General features: G+C 37.6%; 1 protein-coding gene and 1 long non-coding RNA gene across 4 annotated transcripts; one reads left to right on the top strand and one right to left on the bottom strand.

The window, feature by feature from the left end:
- Positions 1–1,540: 1,540 nt before the first annotated feature.
- On the bottom strand, positions 1,541–3,502 carry LOC139188904 (uncharacterized). Of its 3 annotated transcripts, XR_011572307.1 has the most exons (5): positions 3,381–3,502; positions 3,078–3,199; positions 2,698–2,807; positions 2,198–2,321; positions 1,541–1,813 (listed from the first exon to the last, which is right to left on the bottom strand). It is a non-coding gene; the product is annotated as an uncharacterized lncRNA (long non-coding RNA). The 3 variants fall into 3 exon arrangements; XR_011572308.1 differs by lacking the exon at positions 3,381–3,502 and having other exon boundaries at positions 3,115–3,347; XR_011572306.1 differs by lacking the exon at positions 3,381–3,502 and having other exon boundaries at positions 3,078–3,217.
- A 13,983-nt stretch (positions 3,503–17,485) lies between these two features.
- LOC103431311 (probable mannitol dehydrogenase) lies at positions 17,486–19,302 on the top strand. The gene is made up of 5 exons (XM_070807306.1): positions 17,486–17,651; positions 17,737–17,850; positions 17,991–18,504; positions 18,616–18,769; positions 18,932–19,302. Exons 1-5 carry the CDS (start codon positions 17,560–17,562, stop codon positions 19,135–19,137), a joined length of 1,080 nt encoding a protein of 359 aa, XP_070663407.1. The 5' UTR covers positions 17,486–17,559; the 3' UTR covers positions 19,138–19,302.
- The last annotated feature ends 7,134 nt before the right edge of the window (positions 19,303–26,436 follow it).

The following is a 26,436-nucleotide window of genomic DNA, read 5'->3' as shown; positions in this document are numbered from 1 at the left end:
TGTCTAGACTGCTTTTAGAACATCGGTTCACATCGGCTCACTGTTACTTTCACCATGTGTCCTTTACCTTTCTTCATTCCTAAATTCCTCAACCAAAAATAAAAACAAATTGATTATCAAATAAGCCCTTAATTTTAATTTTGTATAAATTTGGTAAGGCCTTATAGAAATCTAAAGTATTTCACTGTGGAAGTCAAACTTGAAATTTACTAATTTGTTTTTGCTACGATGGATGTGATTGTTCTGCACATGCCATTTGGTTTTTTTCTACGGATGATTGTGTATCCAAAACTCATCAGAGTAGTTGTATTAGTATCAATGTGTCCATGTTGTCCTTAACGTCAATGCTATAATGGTTATATATGCTCATTAACTTTTAGCTCAATTAGAAGTTTAGTCCTTGAATTAAAAATTTGTGAGCATTGCTTCTTGAACTATTATGAGCAATGGTTATTTTGACTAACTCTATAACAACTTCCATCGATTTTTTGCTCTTTAAAAAACCTTTATTTTTTTTATGGATTTTCTAACGGAGTTAGCCAAAAAACCTATTGCTTGACATCATAACAACTGCAGATTTTTAGTTTAGGAACCAAAATTCCAATTGGGCCAAAGTTTTGAACCATTGCTTTTGAATTCAAATAATCAACTAAGAATTATAGTAAGAAAGTTTTTACTTGATTCACATTTTGATTTTAGGATAGTACTATTCACACACCTATTTGTATCTCTCACACACACTCATTAATCTTTTGTCATTAATCGTTTTCAATTCATTCAATTTGATGGTCGAAAATTGATTGAGGTATATGAGAAGTAAAAATGGTGTATGAATAACATTACCCTTGATTTTATACCAAATACAAGAAAGAGGATCCAAATGCATCGCTATATAATGTTCTGTACCTATAGTTTCTTTTCTTCCTATTTTTCTTTTTCATAATTCTATCGATAAAATCCCAAATTATGTTTGTACTTTAATTCAACGAAGGGAATGCTGTAAAGATTCAATTTGCATAGCATACTGTGTTCCATAGAAAATTTAACGTGTAGATCTGGGTGTAAGTGTAACATGGACAACCAAAAGAGCAACACAGAAAGATTCGATATTAAAAAATCTTTTTGTTTCCTTGCATTCTCTTTTCATTCATTTCTTTTCTTTTACATACATAGTAATCACAAACAAGTAACACGTCTAAATTTAATAGATCATTCACGCATTTTTTTTTCAATATATTTTATAACTTGGAAGTAAAAAGGGAGGCATGTTAGAAGAAAAAAGCTCATCTATCACGGTGAATGCCTGTGATAAATTGCAATTCATCACGGACACTGTGCCCGTTAATATTCTAGATGTGATAAAAAGTTTCAGTTTCTACCACAGGCTATGCTCGTTGTCAAAGGCAATATAGCCACGGATTGTACCCATGGTAGATTGGGATCCAACATCACGTGGTATGGCCGTTGTCGATTAGTAATTGACCACAACTAATGCCCGTTATAAATTATTTTCCAAAATTAAAACTATATAACAAATATATATATATATATGTCTGTATTTATATATTTTAGTACATAATAACCAACAAAATTGCATATTTACTACAATATAATATAATTACATAAAAAATCACAAATTCAAATATTACAAGTAGTACATTACACTAAAGCTAACAACAAAACCAAGCCTCCAATAACAAGGACATTGTCAGTTGAAAACTTCACGTTTCTTCGAACACCTCCAACGAAATGACTTTGAGAGTGGAATACTAACCCTAATGCTTGAGCCTCAGTAGTTATTGGCTTTCTCTATCTGCATAGACATAAGCATATGTATCAAAAGGACAAAAAAGTCTTGTACACTTATAGATGGAAATATACATTTGATCTCAACTAGGAAAAGTGAATAGATATACAAAACCGAATAACGTACATTCTAAACTTTTCCAGAACATCCATTGTCTATCAATTACATAGGTTTTTCTGTTCACAGCACAAGAAACAGTCTATCTTATTCACAAACAGTCTTGTACTCCTTAATGCTCACTGAAGTTAGGAAATTTCACACAAATATTATTTATTAAGGTCATTCAGCTCATAGGTCCAACGAAATGACTTTTCTAGGGTCGGGTACAATGAGAAATGTTCATTCGAATGATGTATGATTAAAAGTTGCATGTGAGGACGAGAAACTTACAGACTTAGCTTTCCAGCCACCATCAAATACAAAGTCCACAGGTTAATAACCCTGCACTCGAACATCATCAATGGGGCGAATTGCTTGGCTTCACTTATTGCATGGGTCTGTGGATTAACACGACCTGGGTGCATGTACAATAAATTTAACTAGAAAATATTGTGTAAAACCAAAACATAGGAAGAAACCCCATACCCATAAGATCAAATTATGAAATAGAAATATGTAGACATCAAAATCGATAAGTTGCCCATATGTCACAACACAATTTCAACCAGAACTATCTCAAATCACGGTGACAAATATGTCTAATTCAGGTAAGGTCGGAGCTCTACGAACAACTAAAAATCTGAAATGCTCACTAAACCGAACGCAAGTATCAGCAATAATTCTTAGTAGTCAAACAATAAATGTGATAAGAATCAATTTCACACAAACTGCATAAACATCTCAAAACGTCTCTTTCATGAAATACAATGATATTTATACAAAAGCCTTACCAAGTTATTGGGAGATTCTCGTTCAATTCATTAGGTACATTAACAACAATATTGTTGTTTGTAGTAGCATTCATATGAGGGCCTGAAAACTTCCCATTAACCACTATAACCTGCAATCAAAATTCCAAGTCAACCACTATAACCTGCAATCAAAATTCCAAGTCAAATTCTGATGTACTTAAATAATTGCTCAAACTCCAAACAGAAAAGAAAAAAAGCCACAGATTTAATAAATAAATCACAAAATACACACAACCAATGAATTACAAATGTATAAACTAGAATTCCCAATAGGTTTAGAGCCAAATGGAAAAGTAAAAAGGCGTTTGTTCTATCCTTAATCCCAAAACTGAAAGTTTTTATTTTGTAAAAGCACTTACACTAGATGACAGCCCACGAGGAGAGGATCATTTTTACCTCTTGGGTCGAGGTCCAATTCCGGTAGGCTTGGCCGGAAAACCGACGGTCACCATTTATTGGATCTGAAATTGAGAAAATTCGGCTACAAATTTGTAGAAACTAAATTAGGGGTTGGAAAGAGGATGGGAAAATCATCCTGAAAGTATAATTTGAGGGTCGTTGGTGACCTGTGGACAACGCTACTGTTGCGTGAAAGAGATGAGGAAGAAAGAGGATACAGGAAGGATGAGAGAGATAATGAAAGGGAGAGAGATAAAAGAAACCTGAGCACGGGAAGGAGGCTGCCATTGGTCGAGGGAGAGACGGAGATGAGCGAGGAGAGACTGGAGGCGGTTAGGCTCTAATTAAGGTCTGGGCTTTTGAGTAAAAGAGACGGGAGATGGAGATACAAGAGGACTGAAGGTGAATAAGGAAACGATGGATATTTACGGTTTTCAATTTTCACGACTTTATCTCTCAATTGAGAAAAACTTAAAACCACTCAGCTGAGGCACGCGGGGTGAGTAAATAATTTTAATATCCCCAAATATTATCAAGGCGCTAAGAAAAAAAATTCAAAAACATCAACCACAGGCCAGATACGTGGTGAACTTTAAAAATGCGGTGTGGTCGTTTGAAGTAACCACAACGAGCATATTGCGTGGTGGTTTTGATATTTCATCACGGGATTAAAAATCGTTGTAGATTATTCACTTTTAACAACGGGCCAGAATTTGACCGTGGTGAATTAATGTTATCTACCACGAGCTACATTTAACCGTGGTAATTGAATAGTTTCTACCACGAGCTGTTGATGCCCGTGATGGAATTGATGTGGTAAATATGTTGTTATGTACTACGTCTTTATATAAGTTACATGGTCAAAAAATTTGTTGTAGATATTGAATAAGGAAGTTGAACCTTGGTAGAGGTCAAGGCTTTTGTGCAACAAACAATATTGTCGTGGACTTGTGTGACAATTTCGGAGACCAATTTGTCAATGTCTTTGATCCCTTATAATGCGAGAATGAAACTCCCTAGCACAAAATCATATCAATCTGCATACTATTTTATTGCTCCAAGGCCATTAACACTGTTGGGGGTGTTGAGCGCATTTCCGAAGAAAGCTTTGTTTCTTTGTTGTACATTTGTTAGTGCAAATTTAGGAGTGGCTGTATCTAGATTTTTGAGATTAAATGTTGATCGAATTAGAATACCATTCCAAAGAGATTTTAATTTTTATGCATTTCTTATAGTTTAAGCCAAATTGGTCTCATTTTGCTTGCTAACTAATGAAAACGCTCTTGCATTTGCAAGTGGCGTTGGAGACGAGGAGACACATAAGGGCCAAGAATGTAATAATAACCGATTGAGGAGTCCATTGTTCAAGGTGTATGTAAGCAACCTAAGGAGTGCATGGATCTAAATGGTAATGTTAGGGAGACTAACTATTTAGATCAAATTTTGTAAACTATATGACGTGGTTGTTAATGATTGAATTATTACTTAAGTATTAACGTGTTTATTTTGTATTGGCGACACATCACATAGTTCTTAACATTCATGAGTCTTCAGATGAATTTAGCATAAGGAAAATAGAAAACACAGAAAAGTAACGAAGAAGAAATGAAGAGAGAGAAGTAAAGAGAGGAAACTGAATAGTCTTTTGGATTATCTGAAACTTAATTCTTTTACACATGGATAGCTATATATATACATAACTGCTCACAATTGATGACTCAGCACTCAACTAACTTGTAACTAACTATAGCTAACATGGTGATATGAGGTGTATGCTAAGCTATCATACACCCTCAGTTATTATCCCCCCTCAATCTCAGCTAGGGTAACCTAATCTGAGATTGCAACAATGATGAACAAATGCAGGTCCATGCAGTCCCTTTGTCAAGATATATGCAGTCTGGTGTTCAGTTGACACATACTGAACTTGTAAATCCTTCCGCTGAACCTTTTCACGAACAAAATGAAAGTTTGTGTCCATATGTTTAATCTGTGTATGAAACACAGGATTTGAACAGAGAGCTAAAGTAGATAGGTTGTCACATTGTAACAAAGGAGGTTCAGAAATGAATTGATGCAAATCCTTTAACAACAATCTTATCCACGCAATATCAGCTGCACAATGTGCTAATGCTTTATATTCAGCCTCTGTAGAACTTCTTGACACCAAGGCTTGCTTCTTAGACTGCCATGATATAGGATTTGGACCGATGAAAACAACAAATCCAGTAACAGATCTCCTTGTATTTGGATCAGCAGCCCAATCAGAGTCAGAGAAAGCAGTTAAGGAGGTATCCTGGGATGCTGAATATGTAACACCACACTGCACAGTACCTTGAATATACCTTAAGATCCTTTTAACTAGATCAAAATGTATATCAGTAGGACTATGCATGTATTGACAAGCCACACTCACAGCATATGACAAATCTGGTCTAGTGAAAGTTAAGTATTGTAGAGCACCAACTAGACTTCTATATGCACTTGGATCAGCTAAAGGCGTACCTTCAGTGGCTAGAAGTTGAGTATAAGGCTTACATGGAGTTGCAGTAGGTTTGCACCCATCCATTCCAGCTTTGTGAAGCAAATCTCTTGCATACTTAGACTGGGTTATGACAATATCTCTATTTTGTTTACTTTTACGATTTTATTAATTTTAGAAGAGTGAAATGACGAAATTGCCTTCAGAGACAAGGAGGTTGACTTTCGTTGACTACCATGTAATGTCATGTAAGGCTCGTTTTCTTGGCGTATCCTCGTAATACTCATCGCTACGAATGCGTGGGCGCAAACAGAACACAATTTGGAGTTATAACGAAGAAGTTATTAACGAACGAAGTCGAGGACAAAATGGTTAATTAATTATTTTTTGGAATGCTCCAAATTTTTGAAGCTAAATCTGGAAAGCCACGTGTGTGGCTGAGATTGAAGGGAATGAGAGATGGTCGGTAGAGATGGAAAATAAAGGAGAAATGAGAGAGAGGTGAGGTGAGGACGAATGGAGAGAAGGGAGAAGGTGAGTGACCAATGGGAGAGAGAAGAAAGGAAGGAAAATGAGAGACTGAGAGGGCACCGGATCACCCTGACTTGGTTCCTCTCCGCCGACCTGACTAGTTCCGCAGCCATTTCGACGGTTGTTCGTCGATTTTTCCCCTAAATTGCAGCCATCCACCACTTGGGAACTTCTCACCGGCCCTTCTTCTTCAATTTCCACCCATGATTGACGGGTTTTTTACCCTAGTTTCATAAAAACACCCACGTCGGCTTCGAAGGGTGCACGGCGGCAAATCTGCCATTCATGCAATGATTTCTTTCCATTGCCACCACCACTAGCCCTCCATTGAGCTCAGGAACAATGCCCAATCATTGGTTAGAGCGTCGGAGTTGATTTAAGGACAAATCAGGAACACCCAAATTCTAGGGTTCCGGCGGGTTCATGGTGATTTGAAGCTTTTCCCGGAAAAATTGGACTTGGCCATAAGTATAAAACTTGTTTTACTTATTAAGATCTTCATTCCTGTAAAATTTGAGAATTTTTAGAAATAGTCGAATTTTTCAGCTAGTCGGGGCGGCTAATCGCCACGTGTGGCTGCACGTGGCCAGTGGGCCAACGCTGCCTTTTTTAGTTAAATTTGATGTTATGATGTCAATTTGATAACCGTTTGTTATAGTTCGATAGTTTGAACCTAGTATTGAATATTACGTCACTTGACCATTTAATGATTTGACGATCCGACCATTGGATCATCACCAAACTTTAATATGTTATAGTACGTAATATTTGAAGACAATAGGAACTTACGGATTGGGAATCCGACGTACAGATCATCCAGAATCGGATTTGTAAGCTCGTAAAATAAATCATGGACCTCCACTTGAATTGTGTTTGGTGGAGATTTGACCATTGGATTATTTCGAAACTTTAGGATGTTGTTCTAGAAGTATAATGTGGATCTTTGGAAGTTACGGATCGAAAATCTAAGATGCGGATCTTCCCAATCGAGTTATGTAAAGGTGTGGACCCTACCGTTGATCTTTGACCGACAGTTGACTTTTGGTCAATGGGTCTCAAATCATTCTAGAACGTCCTTGGGGATGTGTTTTATGTAAGTTACGTGTTCTATTGATAAGAATTTTGAGATGTGACTGAATATTTGTTATAGGAGACGATCGTTCATGATGCTTCGATATTCGTGCTAGAGAGTTGTAGCGCAAACCTCCGGTGAGTGGGTCTTTTTCCTTTTTATAGCGTGTGTGTATATATATATAAATTTTACGATTTCTAGAAATGTTTTAAATTGAGTATTACATTTCATGCCATGTTTATAAAATGTATTATTTTTAAATGTTGCATTGTTATGAAATGTGTTGTGCTAAAAGATCATACGGAGGCGCAGGTAAGTTCAGGTGAATTATTATGTGATTGAAATGGTTGCATTATATGAGCATGTTTATATTCATTTAGAGCTTATCATTGCTGCACCCGTGTTAGTGCTTGCACCCCGGGTCAGGGCACTGTTCTTCACGTGATGTTCACCCCCCGTACCGCACGCTCGCATTGGATCCAAGTTTAGTGCTAGCCTTGTCGTACAGACTGCATTAGGCAATTCCGACTCGTAGGTGACCCGTAGCACTAGCCATCACGTGATCGTAGCACTAGAGCGTACCTATTTACACCCAGTCCTATCGTACAGGTCACACTAGGTGACTCCGACTCATGTGCAAGCATAGATTGATGAGAAATAGGTTCAGTAGTACAGGTCGTATTAGGTGACTCCGACCGGCATGTTAGTTTAGACTGATCTCACACCTAACTTACTTTTATTATTGATGAGATATTATGGCATGGCATGCTTCTGTTTTTACTACACCTATGCATTCATTTTTCATACCTACGTAGTATTATTTTTTGGAAACTATACGGGTTTTACGGCTAGGGCTTATAACGCTTTCAAAAGGTTTATATTAAAACTTTATTTTCAGGCCCACTCACCCTTGTTTTTCTCCCCTCCAGGTTTTAGTAGCAGAGTTTTCATACCGAGCAAATCTTGGTGTAGACGATTACCATCGATGGTATAGTTCTCACCCTTTTTTTTAGTACTGTACTTATGTTCTGTCATCACGTGTGAATTGGGTTCATTCCCGCTCACAGCGTACTCTTGTATATAGGCACTTTTAGGATTAAATTTATTCACATTTTTCACCTCACTACACTTTATGGCTTCATCACCTTCCAGGTGTCGGCTAACACAGCTCGATTCGGAGTCCTAGTTGACATTCCGGGTTGGGGTGTGTCAAAGCAGGTTACCCATTTTCGCTTTCTTTATGTTTTGGATGTGCTTATATATTTGGAGTGGAATGAAGCTCTAAAGTGCGATAAATTTATTAACTCTTTCGTGCAGGCGTCATGGGCAACAACATCTCTTTGATTTGGTTGTTGTTCTCCAGGTAATGAGCTTCATTGGGTTGTAAAAAAAACCTCTTTTTGTGTACTGGTAGATGATAAACCCAATTTGATGTTGGTAGCTTCCGTAGTCTAAATTCATTTAACTATTCGTTTATCATGAGTAGCTTTCAGTACCCTTTTGACTTGGTTTTTGGACAAACCATTTTGCAGCATTGAGTTTGTTTGATAACAAGCGTTAATTCATGGCTCCAAATGTGAGAATTTTACTCTAAAATTTTTAGTAACACAGTCTTCGTGTCTGCCATACTCGAATGAGTTTTCATGCATTGTTTGGTTATCACTTTCTCGCATCTTTGTTTCTCCTGTAGAGAGTTATGTGACTGGTTTGGTCAGTAAACATTGGACACCCCTCTATTTTGCTTCTATTTGTGTGCTGCCTTCTATGCTTAATCAGAAAAGAATTATACTTTTCCATTTGAATGTCCCATCTTGAATGTCCCATGAGTGACTTTACAAATAGCCGTGCTCATGGTATTTTGTCCTGCTTGTTTGTTCTCTCTTATTGACACTTGTGAAAACTGATGCTTTTCCCAAAATCTTCTTGTAGTTTTGATTTGTCTACTAGGTCTTTGGGTGTTAATACAAAGGTTGCCAATTGAATGAGTTTCCTAATTAATTTGGGAAGTTTGACAACAAGCTTTTCCTTCTTTGTAAACTTGGGACAACTTGAACTCTTTCAAATCCAACTTCACGTGGCAGAGAAGCAAATACCTTTTAGCTACTTATTTAGAGATTGGCAAATTTTCTTTCTTTCCTTTTGTCTTGTAGCATCTGTTAGTTTCATTTCAATGCTTTTGGTCAATATTTTGACCCAATTTTTGACCAAAATGGACATTTAAGTCTTCCGAAAGACGTCTTCCGATCTTTTTATTTGTCTTTATCAAAAGTTGAATTGGGGAATTTCCTTTTGTGGAAATAAACCAAGCATGAGTCGGTCAAGGGGAACAAGAGTTGTATTTGGCTTCTGTTCCCTTGTTCATTTGTCTACACATGCACCTATTCTCTTATTAGACCGCAAAGAATGACTTTGCATATAAGACTTGACAAGGATGAGCTTCGGCGGTGACTGGGGTGGTTAGAATCTTTCCTAAGCGGCAACAACGAACACAAATACGCCCAGATCTTGTTGTTTCATTTTGTGAAACAATATCAGTGAAATGTTTTGCTGAAACACCAATAAGAGGAACAAAATAACTATGATCTAGAGCTACTGCTAGAAAGAGGATTTGTAGAGGACATTGAGAATGGTGCTGTAAGCATTAATTGGTTTGGAGTGCAGGTGAATTTGAACCGTTCCTAAGCAACAACGCCGACGAGATTTGTTTTCATCTAATTAAAAGTAAATTTGGGCAGTGATTTGTTCATATTCAGACCTTGATTTTCATCTTATTATTCCTTTGTGCCTCTTCCCGACAGTTTTTGGTTGCTGCGATTCAGTTTTCTTTGCTCTTTGTTGTTGGGCAGGTGTCACTTGATACTACATTACATGGGTATTCTTTCTCACTAATAAGTGAGAGATTTTAGGACCGATTCTCATCAAAGGTGAATTTGAACAATATTCTTTTAATGTAGATAATATCATTTGTTCATAAAAAATAAAAATAAAAAAACTAAAAATAAAAAGACATAAATGAGACATGTAATTAGAGGAAGCATTTTTGCTCACTACTATAAAATATAGGGAACTTTAATGAAAAGGGTTTAGGTTAAGTTTATTTTAACAAAAAACCATGCTATAACTTTATTTAATGAAAAAGAATCAAAATTTAATGAAAAACCCTTAAATTTTAATAAAAATGACAACAAAAAAAAAAACTTAATTTTTGATGAAAAGGATACAATTTAAAAAAATAAAATAAAAAATTTGACGGGCGCGCATGACCTGTACTCTGTTTATGAAACTGAACAGTATTTATGAAATTGAAACTATTTATGAAACTAAATGGTACTATACTATTTATTGGTCCAATTTCATAAATAGTGCCTAGTTTTTTGTCCACTTTCATAAGTAGTGTCTAGTTCTTGATCATGTTTCATAAATAATGCATATTTATTGGGTCCAGTTTCATAAATAATGTATAGTATATGACCCAGTTTCATTAATAGTATCTCTTTCTTGGTTCGGTTTCATAAATAATGTCTAGTTATTGGTCCATTTTCATAAATAGTGCCTAGTTATTGGTCATGTTTCATAAATATTGTCTAGTTCTTGCTCCAGTTTCATAAATAGTGTATAGTACAGTTTCATAGATAGTTTCCACATATTGGTTTAGTTTTGGAAATAATACCTAATTCTTGTTTTCGTTTCATAAATAGTGTATACTTATTGGTCATGTTTCATAAATAGTGTCTACTTATTGGTCTAGTTTCATTAATAGTATCTACTTATTGGTGAAGTTTTATAAATAGTGTTTAATTCTTGGTTCAGTTTTGTAAGGTTTAAAACTTAGACCCTTTTTGGTCCTGTAAAAGCACCCATTGCATCGAAAACGATGAACCCAGAAGTGACTTTTTAGATCAAAACCTTGAGAAGATTCTGTTCTCAGTAATTATATTTAAAAAGATGTTTTCAATTCCCAAATTAAAATTTCCTCACTTTTTTCATATACCTACAATAATAAATATAGCTCTCCATCCAATTTCTTAAGCTTGGGTGTCATCTTGGAGAAATTTTTCCTTGTGCCCGTAACATAAATGGTATATCATATGTTATTATATAAGTGTGGTGGAAAATTTTATTTTTTATGTTATTAATTTTTTAACATAAGAATCTCGCAATCTGTATGGAATGTATCATCACGTGTTTTGGGGACATTAAAAAGTTTCTCGTCATCATGACTACTATTAGAAAACAACACCACAAAAATAAAATAGGAGAATGTAATTCAATTCGAAGTATTTTTCTTATTCTATGCAAAAAAAAAAAAAAATCTAATAATGTAGCTGACGATGGGACAAAAGGTAGGAGAAAAAAAGTGGACTGTTTGAATTAGGTTTTTGTTGGGTGGGGGGGGTGGGGGTATGCGCCCAGCACAAGTGGCTTTGTTAAGCTTTTTTTTTTTTTTTAAGTCTTTTGTCCTTATTATTAAAATAAAGTTAGTGGGTGATTTTTTATTAAAATATAAAGATTTGAAGCCCTTTTCATTAGTTTTCCTTAAAATCTAATATAATTTGACATGTGTCATTTTACTTAATTTTGATTTTAATTTTTTTTCAAAATTAAAAAAATAACATTTAATATGATAGTTAACTAAAATTAGACGAAATAACACATAACAAATAATTAGGTATGTGGTGAGTATACATAATAGTTATAGTGGTGAACAAAATTATATGGGACCTGTTATTAGGAAAATAATTTTCTATTCAACGGTATTAACAGTGACAACACAAAAGGCATCCGTGTGATGGCCACTTTATTCTATAAATACATAGCCGATCATGCAAATAGTTTGGGAGTGATGACTATCACACTATGTTTAGAAAATTTATCTCTCTTAAACCCTAACTCATCATTCCACCAACGGTATCACAATCTTGTTGGCGCTGCTACATTGCAGTGACGACTGTGATTTGTCTCTCTGCTGCTGCTATTCCTTTTTGCTGACAACTCGCCGTTTCTTGGTGGGATGGTTCTGCTGCTACTGTATCCGAGCGGCAGCGCGTAGGTTAGCAGGCTTCAATTTAGCTATTCTTTCATTAACAGCATCCATGTCCACATCTATTAGAAGCATATAACATCCACGTGGTTAAAGTTGAAAATAGCGGACAGATAAATTAATTGATGCTGAGTAGCTAGACAATACTGTACGTCAATGACAATGCGAATTGCTATGCATCTCAAAAAGGACACTCAAATTGGAATTTGGAAAGGAAACATGGTTTTTTTTCTTTCTTTTTTTCCGGTTTTTAGAAGGTTTGGTTATATTCCTTTTTTAAGAGAAATTTAACTCTAATTATATATAGGGTTATTTTAGGAATAATAGTGGGTGGAAAAATAACATTTTAACTTTTTTAACTTTTTATAGTAGGTGTAAATATAACGTGGGTGGGGAAATAAGACAACGGGATGGGTTTAGCAGCTCTCTTTATCAATATCAGTTCTTGGTGTTTTGAAAAAAGAGATACAAAGTCTTTTTCTTTTTTTCTTCTTTTTTTTTGTTGTTCTTTAGATAGGCCCTTGAAACTTCTATTTTTTAAATAAAAACCTAAATAAATTTAAACATTCAAATAAAGCCCAAATTTCAATTAGACTGCCATGTAGACAAATATATGACCAACTATTACATTTACAACATATGCCACAAAATGCTAATTTGGCCAATAAATGTTATTACTCATCCTAATTATGATGAGCAATTAAATCCATATGGATATTTTACCTTTCTTGTATCATAAATATTAGCAACATATATAAATTAATTTACCAAATTAAAAAAAAAAAAAAAAAAAAAGAAAAGACATATCTTGTACGGAAAAAATAGGCCTTTTTTATTGGCACCCTACAATGTTATGAATACACCCCATTTTCTTTTATTTGGTATGAATTTCCTTTTCTACCCTAATTTAAATTAGATAAAAACAAACAAACAAAACTAGCACCACCTTCATCATCCTAAAACCTACTCCTTCTAGACAACCCCCCACCATAGCACCTCCATTAACAAAATGATCTCAAGTATACCAAAACATGTGCCGACTTACAATTAAACTAGCCAATAGTCTCATAGAATGTCAATTCCTACTTGACACAGAATGATTGCTTCTCTGCAAGTAGCATTTTTCAAATTTTTCACGGCCATCAAGTTTGACACACCCCCGACCCGGAATGTCCATTAGGACTCCGAATCGAGTTGTGCTGGCCGACACCTGGAAGGTGACGAAGCCATAATGTATATATAGTGATGTGGAAAATGTGAATAAATTTAAACCAAAAAGTGTCTAAAGACAAAAGTGCGCTATGAGCATGAATGAGCCCATTTCACACGCGATGTCAGAGCATAAGTAAAGTACAATAGTGTGGGTAAGGATCGTACCCTCAAAGGTAGCCACCTATACTGAGATTCTCCACAAATCCTCGTCGATACGAACTTTCAGCCGCTAAAAACCTAGAGGGGCGCAAAAAGAAGGGTGAGTGGGATTGAAAATAAAGTTTTTAATAAAAACATTTTGAAAATGTTATAACCCCTCGCCATAAAACCCATATAATTTCCCAAAAAATAATAATACATACGTATACAGAAATCATGCTCTAGTGAAACCGAGTTTATACCATGTCAAGTATCTCAGCAATAAAATAAGTAAGTCAGGTGAGATAAATTAATATAAAATGATATGTCAGCCGAAGTCACCTAACGTGACCTGTACGACTAAACCTATACCTCATCAACCAATTCCTGCACACGGGTCGGAACCACCTATTGTGGTCTGTACGATAGGGCTGAGTGTAAATAAGTACGCTCAAGTGCTACGATCATGTGATGAATATGCGAATAATCGCGGGTCACCTATGAGTCGAAACCACCTAATGTGGTCTGTACAACAGGGCTGTGCACCAAACTTGGATCCAAGGTGAGCGTGCGGTGCGGGAGGTGAACATCACGTGAAGGACTGTGCCCTGGCCACGGGCAGGCGCACTAACACCGGGGTGCAGGATAAAGAGCTCTACATGCCTATACGTATAACCATGACCAATGCAACTACTAACATCATACAGTACTCACCTGAAACTTCTCTGGCCTCCGCAGCATCATACAATAGTATGCATATACATACCAATGCATATAATAAAATGAAATGCAAGTATGGCATGGCATTTAAAAACGTAAATCCATTTAAAACAATATCTAGGAAAATAGAAAAAATATATATGTATATATAGAAAAACAAAAGGCCACTCACCTGGAGTCTGTGCTACAACTCCCTAGCACAAACATCAAGGTGTCACGAACGATTGGCGTCTAGAACAATTATCAAATCATGTCTTAGAAGTCTTATCAATAGAATACGTAACTTACATATTCTATTCAAAAAGATCCGTGCATCAGATTTCCGATTCGTAAGTTTCTAATATCCTTAAATATTACGTATTATAATGTATCAAAGTTTGGTGATGATCCAACGGTCCTTAATGGAACTACATTCAACTGACGAAAATTCGTCAATTGAACTTCACCAATGGAATCAGGGTATTTAAATTTAACCTAAGAAGGTTAGGGGACGTCTCGGCCCACGCGCCGCCTTAGGTGGCAGTCGGCCGTCCCGACTCGTTGGAAAATTTAACTATTTCTAAAAATTATCAAATTTTATAGAAATAAATATCTCAATGAGTGGAGCAACTTCCATATCTGTGACTAAGGCCAATTTGGCCGGCACAAGCCTCAATTTCATGAAAACCCGCCGGAAACCCTTAAAATTGGGTAGTTGTTATTCGCCACCAAAACGAACTTTGATGCCTCCACCAAAGCTTGAGCCTTGCTCCTGGGGTTGAAAGGAGTCTTTTGGTGGTGATAATCGACGGTGAAACTCACCGAAGTCATTGGAAAAAGGTTAAAATAGCCAGATGCCACCGTGGGTTTGTGGCTTCGATTTGTGAATTTGGGTAAGAAATTTGGAAATCTAACACAATAGAGATATAGGGCTCGTCAAGGGCTTTCCGTGGACACCAAGATCACCCAAAATGGAGTTCGTATGAAGGAGATATGAGTGGGTCAAGTTGGAGGGTCGGGTAGAAATTAGACTATTTTGTAGGTAAAAATTGTGCGGAACATATAGCTTTTGTTTTGTGTATTAGGGGTTGGAGTATGGTTTTTTATATTAGCACCCCACAAAATGTTGAATGCACCCCACATTAAAATTTAATATTAAATGATTTATTTACTCTACTATGCAATGGCAATTTTGACATTATTAGGTTTACAAAAAAAACAAAAATCTAAATACACCACAAATCAATTTTAACGTATTATTTATCTTCTTCAACGATCAAAATCCTTCCGACCCTCCATTGTTGAACAAAACACTAACCTATGAAACTACAAACATGTTGATTGAGAAATGTGGGGTGTATAGAAAATATGTGATGCATTTAGAAAATGTAAGGTGTATATTGAGAATGTGAGGTGTGAGGTGTGAGGTGTAAGGGTATTATGGGGAAGTATGTGGGGTGTATTAAGATAATTTTTTATTGAAAAAGAAAATGTGGGGTGTATTAAGTATGTGATGTTTATTCAACAATTTGTGGGGTCTTAATATAATAAACCTTGGAGTATTAGACAAAGCTGTTTTAGGTTTATTGTTGTGTTGGTAGGTAAATTAACTTATATTTTTAATGCACAAAATTATGAAATTAATATTATTATTATTCAATCACGACGTTATAACAATTTGAAAGTTAATACATTGAATATACAATGAGTGGCATGAATTATTTTGTAAAATATATAAAATTAATTAAATGGATATAACAAGTAAAAACAAAAAACAAAAACAAAACAAATAATTGATCCAAAAACCCTATCCAAGTATTAACAGGGGTAGTTTAGGCATTCAAAAAATGCACAATTTGAAAAGGAGAGCTACTAGACCCACCCCACAATCCTATTTCTTCACCCAACCTTATATTATCACCCCACAAAAAAGTTAAAAAATAAAAAAAACTCTTTCTCCACCTACCAATATTCCTAAAATGACCATCATATATTCTACTGTTTTCCTGAAATCGAAAGAAATAACTGCAAAATTCACTCAACCCACCTACCATCCAACCCTATACAACACAACACAACTCGACGACAACCCCTTTTACCGTCCACTGTGAACCCACCCTCGAGCATCTTCTGCTTGTTGAGGGCCTTGATGCCACGTTTTGCGTGTGGTATACCTTCGCAAAGGCCCTGCACCCCAGCAGCCTCCCAACTTTGTAATTCCCAAACAGGTTTTTCTCGCGACGCCGGAGCCGTTGCCATTGTTGGCAACGACCTCAATCTCCGGCATGCCTCAAATTTTTCGGACTAGCAAAAAAAATTCCCAACTCTTCCTCCTCGCATTCACTGTTGATACTTCCTCCTTGCGTTTCCTGCTGATATCGACGAAGTCTCAGTAAAGACAAAATACAGAGAATCTTGCATCTTGATGAAGGAGCGGCAATAGTAAAGCATCAGATCAAACATACCATTAAACACCACCTAGCCAACCATAACCACCATCCATACTATTAGCACTGTACCACATCCATTAAAAACATAAATCCCAAAATTAACATATCGGGTGGCCAACAAGCATGAAAAAAATTTAGAAACAAAAAATAAATTAGATGGGGAAAAAAGAAAAGGAGAATAATATTGCGAGGGAGAAGAGGATGAAAAGGAGCTGAGAGAGCAAAGTAGTTCGTTAGAATAGTAAAAATCAAAGGTTGAACTTCGAACAACTACTAGGTCCTTATATGTTATTTCGTCAAGAGGTAAACTTGTAAATAAATTTTTTATTTGGATGTAAATGGAAAAATAAGACACAGATGTGGGGATATCAGCACTCTTTGAAAAGTCAAATTTAATTAAAGAATTTGTTTAGTTGAAGGCTAATCAATGAGTTTTATTTAAGAAAACATAAAGAAATGGATTTTAATAAAGAAAAATATAGTTTTAAAGGGTAATGTCAAATTTTCATTTTTTTTTTAATGCTCGATACTCGATAGAACAAAATGATTCTCTTTTTGGTATCAGGGTAAGCAATTACGCAATGGTAATGGGATGACGTCAGCAAACCATTAGGAAAGTTCAGACAAGACATACAATATTTAGAAGACCCTCGTTTGACTTCTGATTTCGCTCACCAAACACGTCATCCAGCCAGCACTCATAGCCGTATAAATAGCACCCAACCAATCCCCAAATTTAGCAATCCCTCTCTCTCTCTCTCTCTCATCATTCTACTAGCCAAAGCTCCCGTACGAATTAATTAAGGGCAATTTTGTGATGTCTACAGAACAAGAACACCCCAAGAAAGCCTTTGGTTGGGCTGCCAGAGATTCATCTGGCGTTTTCTCTCCCTTCAAATTCTCAAGAAGGTAAATTAATCCAAACTTCCCCATCAATTTCTTGTTTAATCAATCTTTTGATATGTTCTCTGAAAATTGCATTTTTTTGCTGCAGAGAAACCGGCGACAAAGATGTGATGTTCAAAGTGTTATACTGTGGGATATGCCATTCGGACCTTCATATGGCCAAGAACGAATGGGGAATGTCTAACTATCCATTGGTTCCCGGGTACGTACTAAACTTGCATTTTAAATGCTACAAGTACTAATGTCAAATGGTACATTGTAGAACGAACACATATATTTATAGTATCTGAATTTGGATTTTGGTATCCATTTAACTTATGGAATGTGAACTGGGCAATGCAGACATGAGATTGTTGGTGTAGTGATAGAGGTAGGGAGCATAGTACAAAAATTCAATGTTGGAGACAAGGTAGGTGTTGGATGCATGGTGGGATCATGTAAATCTTGTGAAAGTTATTCCAACAATCTTGAAAATTACTGTCCCAAATCGATACTTACTTATGGTTCCAAGTACTACGAGGGAACCACCACATACGGAGGTTACTCTGACATCATGGTGGCCAATGAGCACTTTATAGTCCGTATCCCAGACAACCTTCCCCTTGATGGAGCGGCTCCCCTCCTATGCGCTGGGATTACAACTTACAGCCCTTTGAGATATTTCGGACTTGACAAACCAGGTATGCATGTGGGTGTGGTAGGTTTAGGTGGTCTAGGGCATGTGGCTGTCAAGTTTGCTAAGGCCATGGGGGTTAAGGTTACTGTCATCAGTACCTCCCCTAGTAAGAAGGATGAAGCAATTGAACATCTCTGCACTGATTCGTTTTTGGTCAGCCGCAATGAAGATCAGATGCAGGTACGATGATTATTAATTTAAACAAGTTTGTTTATTGATTCAAGTTGATTTGAAGTGTGTAGGGATGATTGAACTTTTTCTTGTTTTTATTTTTTTGTTTGGATTTTTTAGGCTGCCATGGGGACATTGGATGGTATCATTGACACGGTTTCTGCACTCCACCCTCTATTGCCTTTGATTAGTTTGTTGAAGTCTCACGGAAAGCTAGTGATGGTTGGAGCACCAGAGAAGCCTCCTGAGCTTCCTGTTTTTCCTTTGCTCGTGGGTAAGCATGCATGTAAAATAATGCATTGACATGTTTACTTCCTCAATACAAATTATATTTCCACTGAGGGATGAAGGATTTGTGGTATGAGACGTTTACTTTTTAAACGGTGTAATGTCGTTGACTGCAACTTCTTTACAAGAGTATATTTTGCAATTGCAGGAAGGAAAATTGTAGCTGGCAGTAACACTGGGGGCATGAAGGAGATGCAAGAGATGATTGATTTCGCAGCCAAGCACAACATAACAGCTGATATTGAGGTTATCCCAATGGATTATGTGAACATTGCCATGGAGCGCCTTCTTAAAGCAGATGTCAAATATCGATTTGTCATCGATATTGGAAACACATTGAAGTCTACCTTGTAGATTTTGCATCGATACATGTAGAACTGATGCCCCTTGGGTTTTTGTTTCCTTTTTTTCTGAAGAATCAACTTTGTTTCTGGTTTTTAATGCTTTGTATCACATTATGAGCGGAATGTATTAGTGCATTTTGAATTTATGAATAACTAGAATGCATGTATTTGAGAATTATTGTCGTGCGTGATTTGTTTTGGTTTGTCTAATGCCCCAAATGTTAACATGGATCTGTAAATATTCTCCGACAATTCTAGGATTGCTAAAAGGGTTTTTTATTTTTATTTTTGGTCGAAGTTGGAAATTCATTACCCGGGAAAAGCCAATAAGTACAAGGAAAGCCGAAGTAAGGCTAACAGAAAGCATAAATACAACATAGTAAAGGAAAATGTTGAAGATAGAGACTTCTAGACGCTGCACTAAGTACCAGACGTCACTCCACCACTCCCACGTGGACTTAGCTAGGCGGAGGACAAGGGAGGTCGTCCTTGTTGAGGATATGCACCAGGGAAGATAGAGGTCTAACTACCCAAGTGCCAGTATCCATCTCTTAAAGGTTTCTTGATGCCAACTTATCCGCCACCCTATTAGCTGATCTTGGAATCCAAGACCAGGGACAAACTTGAACAGACTCCCCCATTTGTGCGATCTTTGTTAAGGTCGGGAAAGCTTCCCAACTACCAAGGTGAATAGGCCCTTGAAGGCACGAAATAACCTCCAGAGAGTACGATTTGACCATGATTTGGGGTAAACCCAGCTCCCAGAAAAAACTGCAACCACCAAGTACCGCTAAGGCCTCTGCCATCGCTACAGTAGGAGCAGAGATATTGTCCCTCTTTGCTGTGAGAAATCCCCCAAATGGTCCCTAGTAACCACCCCGATCTTAGCACTCTTCGTGTTAAGACACCAACTAGCATCAACATTCACTTTGCATAATGGGAGGTCGGAAGGAGCCACATTGGTGGGGAGCCATTCGTGACATGAACCGAGGAGGAACATGTTCCTCATTCGCTGCAAAGAAAGAATTCGCAGCACATACAGTTGCATAGATAACCTGAATTGGGGAGGATGGTTTGAGGTTAAAGATAACTGAGCAACGAGCCTTCCATATTTTCCAGCAAGTAAAACCAATTAAAGTCAATAATCTGGACTTCTCCTTCTTATTCCTCCCAATTCCAGAAACCACATGTTTCAGCTAAGAACCCAAGGTAAAAATCTGGTCCCTTTGTATCTGCAGGTTAAGAGGGCCACTAAACCAGACCAGAGCAACCCACAGGCATAAGAATGATATGTGCTCCATAGATTCTTCCATTTGGTTGCAGATTGGGCATAGGGTCGATGAAGTAGAAAGACGTTTGAGGAGACATTTCTTGGTTGCAAGGCCATTCCAAAAAGCACTCCACAAGAAATTTCTAATTTTTAGGGGTGTATGGAGCATCCATAGTTTCTTCCAAACCCTACCATCAACCGGTTATGATGCCAAAAGATGACCCAAAGCAGTAGCCCGACCTCGACTTCGCAACCAATGATAGCCCGACTTAATCGTAAACCTCATTTTTTTTCCCACGACCAGATAAGACAGTCATTTCTACAATGGTCACAAGGGCAATCTGCATGATTGTCAAGTGATCAATGAAGGGAATGATGGTTCTAATGTCCTCTATATCCCAAGATGAGGAGATTGGGCAAATGATCGAGTCCACCGTCTGACCCAAATTTACTTGGGTATCCTCCAAAGGGGTTGGATGGCCATAACTTGATACCATGCCTACTCAAAACCTATCAATGAGTACACTCCAAGATGATTTTCCTGCCTTCCAAAAGGCTTGCCCAACCCCACGAAGCTCTGGACCCTTTCTTAGCTTCAAAGAGTGAGGAGTTGGGGAAGTACCGGGCCTCAAGAACCGTACCCAGAGTGAATTCGATTCATTGATAATCATCCAACTTTGTTTTGCAAGCAGAGCTAGATTGAATTCTTGGAATGATCTAAAACCCAAACCGCCCTCACTCTTAGGAAGGCCCATAGATTCCCAACTTACTCAGTGGATCTTGCGTTCCTTATTCTTTTGCCTCCACTAAAAGTGAGCAATCATAACATCATGGTCATTACATGTGGTAAGTGGGAATTTAAAAATGTTCATCAAGTAGGTGGGAATCGCCTACACCATCGCTTTGATAAGCACATCCTTCCCAGCTTGGGATAAAAGGTTTTGCTTCCAACCTTGAAGTTTCCTCATGACCCTCATTTTGATGTACCCTAGAGGGAATGCTGAGGTATAACCCCAACAAACAGAGGGCATACCAAGAATTGCTGAGAGTTTCCCATCCAAGCCACTTGGAACGTTGGCATCGAAAAAATGCTCGACTTTTGCATGTTGATTTGTTGTCTGGACGCAGTACAGTAAGACTTTATTATCTGGGTAATGTTTCTACAATTCTGGTGATTAGCCTTGAGAAATAACGTGTCATCTACAAAAAATATATAAGAAATACAAACGCCTTGGGCTAAGCCTGATACCCTCAATAAATTCCAACTCTGCCGCTTTTTGGATTAGAAGCAAAAAAACATCATTGACCAATAGGAACAAGTAAGGAGAGAGGGGATTCCTTGTCGCAGGCCATGGGTGGGGGAAATTTTTTTACCTGGTTAACCGTTCACCAGCATAACAAAGCTTACAGATGAAACACATCCCATTATAAGGGTTACCCATCTCGGGTTAACCCCCATCTTTAGCATAACTTCCCGTAAAAAGTCTCATTCAATCCTATCATATGCTTTGTTCATATCTAGCTTTATCCCCAACTCAAATCTTGTTTTTGCTTTCCTTAACTTCAGAAAGTGGAACATCTCATGGGCAATAACAATGTTATCTTGGATTTGACGCCCCGTAACAAAAACGTTGTGCATAGGATAGATCAGGTCCAGGAGTAAGGGTTTTAGCCTATTAGCCAGTACCTTCAAAAGAACCTTATACGAATAGTTGCATAAGCTTATTAGACAGAACTGAGCGATCGTCTCCGGATTCTGCACGTAGGGGACCAAGGCAATGTGAGTGGAATTGAGGCGTTCAAGGCAGACATCACCATTCATGAGCTCTTTAGCCATACCTCTGACATCTTGACATTGTATCCCAGTTTACTTGGTAGAATACTCCTTGTAAGCCATCTGGGCCTGGAGTCTTGAAGCCCCCATGTGAAAAAAACCTCCTCTTTGATTTCCAAATCAGAAAGCATTTCCGTTAATCTTCGAAGAGATTTTTTGATCGACACAATTGAGGATTGATCCCCAATCACATTGGCCTTCAAAGTAAATAACTCGATGAAATGTTTCTCCACATGTTGCAAAATAATTCTTGGGTTATCCACCTACTAATCATTTTCAACTCGGAGCTTCATAATTTTGTTTTGCCTCCTCCTTTGCAACGTCGATTGGTGAAAGAAAGCCATATGCATGTCCCCCTCCTTTTGCCACTTGATCCTAGATTGTTAGAGCCAATATTTTTCATCCTTTTAACGCAACTTGTCAATCTGGATAGAGAGTGACTCAATTTGAGCCCCATTTCATCCCCAATTTTTTTGCATTTCCTCTAGTTGTAATAATAGGGAACTCACAGCTGCCCCATTCATACCAACCTTCCTACGACTCCACTCCAATAGTCGACATTTGCAGGAGTTGAGTTTCTTCTGCCACCTATTGAGTCGTTCCCTCTAGTACACTTTTCCCAGAGTACACTTTTCCAGAGTACACTTTTCCCCAACATTTGTGAATTATTTCTTTCCCTTCCTCATCTTTGAATTATTTCTTTCCCTTCCTCATCTTTCGCCCAGGACGCGTCATACTTGAATACGCGTTTGCCCTTCCCCACCCACGGCTAGCAGTTAGTAACAATGGGGTAGTGGTCAGATCCCATCACTGTACTGTGCATGATCGAGGTGTCCAGCCAACATGCCTACCAATTCCCATTTGCAAGCACCCTATCCAAGCAGATGTTGGATGCCGTGTTGATCGAGGAGGGATGCAGCAGAAACACAAAGAAGCTAACAGCTAGTTTTATTTAAATTGTAACGGCTAGTTAGTCTTTAGTGATAGTTTTTTACAAGTGGAAGGCTTAGATTAAAAGCTCCAATGAAGGGCTAAGATTAGCTTTGTACTATCAGGTTGTTATGTTTTTGTCAGCTAGCTCCAATAGAGATAAGGGCTGATTATGTACACCTAAAACCTTACTGATATCATATATAAATGAATGGTATGAGCTGCTGCAATAGCAGACTAATATAGCCGACATTCCCTTCCTTTTTTCTGTGCAATCATCATCATTCTCTGAATCCAAAATCCTACCAAAACGATCATACAAAACATCAACTTCATAAAACACTAACATGGCCTCAGAGCTTGGTTCTTGATCACTGAAATTTGGGCGTTTGTGGAATCTGCTTTTTTTGGGTTGTTCAGGTAAATGCTGAAACCCTAAGTGTCAATACAAGTCGAAGATAAAAGGATCTGGGGGGTGGTGACCTCAAAGCTCCAATCTTTAATGGAGAAAACTACGACTAGTGGAGGATTCAAATAACTACCATCTTCAAGTCGTATGATCTCAGGGAAATGGTTCAACATGGATATGAACTACCAGAGATGGAGATCGATGCTCTAGAAGAGGATCTCACAGAGAAACAGATAACTATACTGAAGGAGAATAGGATGAATGATGCTAGAGCGTTGGGAATCATTCAAGAGGCTACCTCAGACTTCATATTTCCCAGAATAGCAAATGAAGAAACTGCCAAGGCTGCTTGGTATACTCTGCAACAAGAATACAGAGGAGATGTGAAGGTACGAAAAGTAAAACTCCAGTCTCTTAGACGTGATTTTGAATACACATGCATGAGAGAAGATGAACCACTTAAAGACTATTTTTCTAGGCTGTTTGATGTTGTGACTCAAATGAAAACTTATGGAGAAGAACTGCTTAATGGAAGAATTGTGAAAAAGCTTCTAATTAGTTTGACTAAGCCTTATGACTCTATTGTGAGTGTGATAGAAGAAACCAAAGATATTGATACACTCAGTGTACAAGATGTGATGGCTTTCTTGAGAACATTTGACCAAAGACTCGAGAGGCATGCTGATGGTGCAACTGAGAAAGCCTTTCAGTCACTAAACATAGGGTCTTCTAGTCACTCTAATCAACATCAAAACAGACCAAGGAAAGATTGGAAAGGGAAAAAAAAGAAGTGGGAAAGAAAACCAAATGGAGAACACAAGTATAACAGTGGAAATAACAGTGGTAGTTAAACCAAACCATTGTGCAAATACTGTGATAAAACACACTTTGGTGAATGTTGGTTCAAAGGGAAACCAAAATGCCATAAATGCAATAGATTTGGTCACCTGCAGAAAGATTGCAGATCAAATACTACTCAGAAAGTGAACATTGCAAACCCAGTGGAGGAGGAAACAAATGTCTTCTATGTTTTTAGTGCAAGTGTTGAAAATGACAATGAGGTCTGGTATATAGACAGTGGGTGTAGCAATCACATGACTGCCCATGAGTCTCTATTGTCAGACATTGACACTGCTTACACTGGAAAAGTAAAAATGGGAAATGGTAACATTGTGAAAGCACCAGGCAAGGGCACTCTCATCATAGAAACCAAAAGGGGAAGGAGACACATTAAGGAAGTCATGTTGGTACAAGGTCTAGAGGAAAACCTTCTCAGTGTTGGACAGATGATGGAACATGGCTACTTTTTGTCATTTGGAGACACTACTGTTGAGATATATGATGATATGACTCTGTCAAATCTGGTTGTGAAGGTTGAAATGAAAAACAAAAGCTTTCCATTGTTGCTGAAATGTTTGGAGGAAGTAGCAAGGAAGGCAAGCACAATTGACTCAGAAAGGTTATGGCACAAGAGGTTTGGGCACTTGAATATGCAGAATTTGAAAAACTTGCAGAAACATGGAATGGTGCAAGGCTTGCCCAAACTAAATGATATGAATGAAGTTTATGAAGGTTGTGTACTTAGGAAACAACACAGGGACAATTTTGAAACTGGGAAAGCTTAGAGAGCTGCAAAACCACTAGAATTAATTCACACTGATGTGTGTGGTCCAATAAAGAATGCATCCATTGATAAGAGCATATTTATGCGACTTAGTTAGCTTGTTCTTATGCATTTATGTTGTTATTTCTTAGTCATTTATGTATTTTAAGCTATTTTCGTGTGTTTGTAGGTCCTAATAACAAAGTTGGCAAGAAAGTGCATTTTTGTGCATTTTGGAGCCATTTTGGGCTGAAATGGATTGCATGCATATGGAGCAAGTTGGATAGATGTTTTTGATGTTTTAAAAAGGGTTTCAACATATGCAAAAATATGAATAATGAAGTTCAAGTGTGGAAGTGTGCAGATACATACACTTAAGGAACAATTTGAAAGGAAAAGATGTGAAAGATGTCATTTGTTGGATTGCTTTACAAGTTGTATTCACATTTCCAGCAACTACAAACATAATTGTAAGTTGAAATGATGCATAGCATGTGTGTGAAAGTGTCTAGCAGCTGGTGCATGTGTGAAGAGGTGTAAAGTGGCCAAAAGTTGGTGTTTGCAAGATGAAATGATGCAAAACATGTGTGTAAAAGTTGTCTAACAGCTAGTACATGTGGAAGTGAACTGGAACACAAGGCAAAAAGTGCAGAAAATCAAGTTTGAAGGCACATGGACAGCTCCTTGGTCGTGCACTCCATCCATTGTTGTAGCAGCCTTTCACCTTTCCTTTCCCTATTTGTGCACAACATTCCTTGTCCATTCCATGCACTCATTGATGCACCACTCCTTCATTTTCCTTGCCCATGCCGTGCACATTCATTGTCCCTTCTATCATATCAGATTTCATGCACAATTTCATCACTTTAACCTTCACTCCATGCACTCATTGCTGCACCATTCTTTGTCCCCTCCATTATATCTGATTTCATGCACCATTTCATCACCTTTAACCTTCCATGCCGTGCATCATCATCCATGTTCCTTCGTTGCACTCATTTGCTGCACCATTCCACTTCATTTCCTTTGTCTACCATGTGCACAATATTCTTGTCCACTCCTTGCACTCATTGATGCACCACTCCTTCACCTTTCCACCCATGTCGTGCATCATCATCATTGTCCCCCCTCATGCACTCATTTCAGCACCACTACATTGAATCATTGCTGCACACACCACTCCATTTTCCTTCTTCTTTGCCGTGCACTTCCTCTATAAAAGGAAGTGTGTGTAACAGCTAGGGGGAGAAAAGAGATCCATCA

Source organism: Malus domestica, chromosome 10 (assembly GCF_042453785.1).
Source record: "Malus domestica chromosome 10, GDT2T_hap1".
In the NCBI taxonomy this organism is placed as follows: Eukaryota; Viridiplantae; Streptophyta; class Magnoliopsida; order Rosales; family Rosaceae; genus Malus; species Malus domestica.
This window is presented reverse-complemented; position numbering and strand designations above follow the sequence as displayed.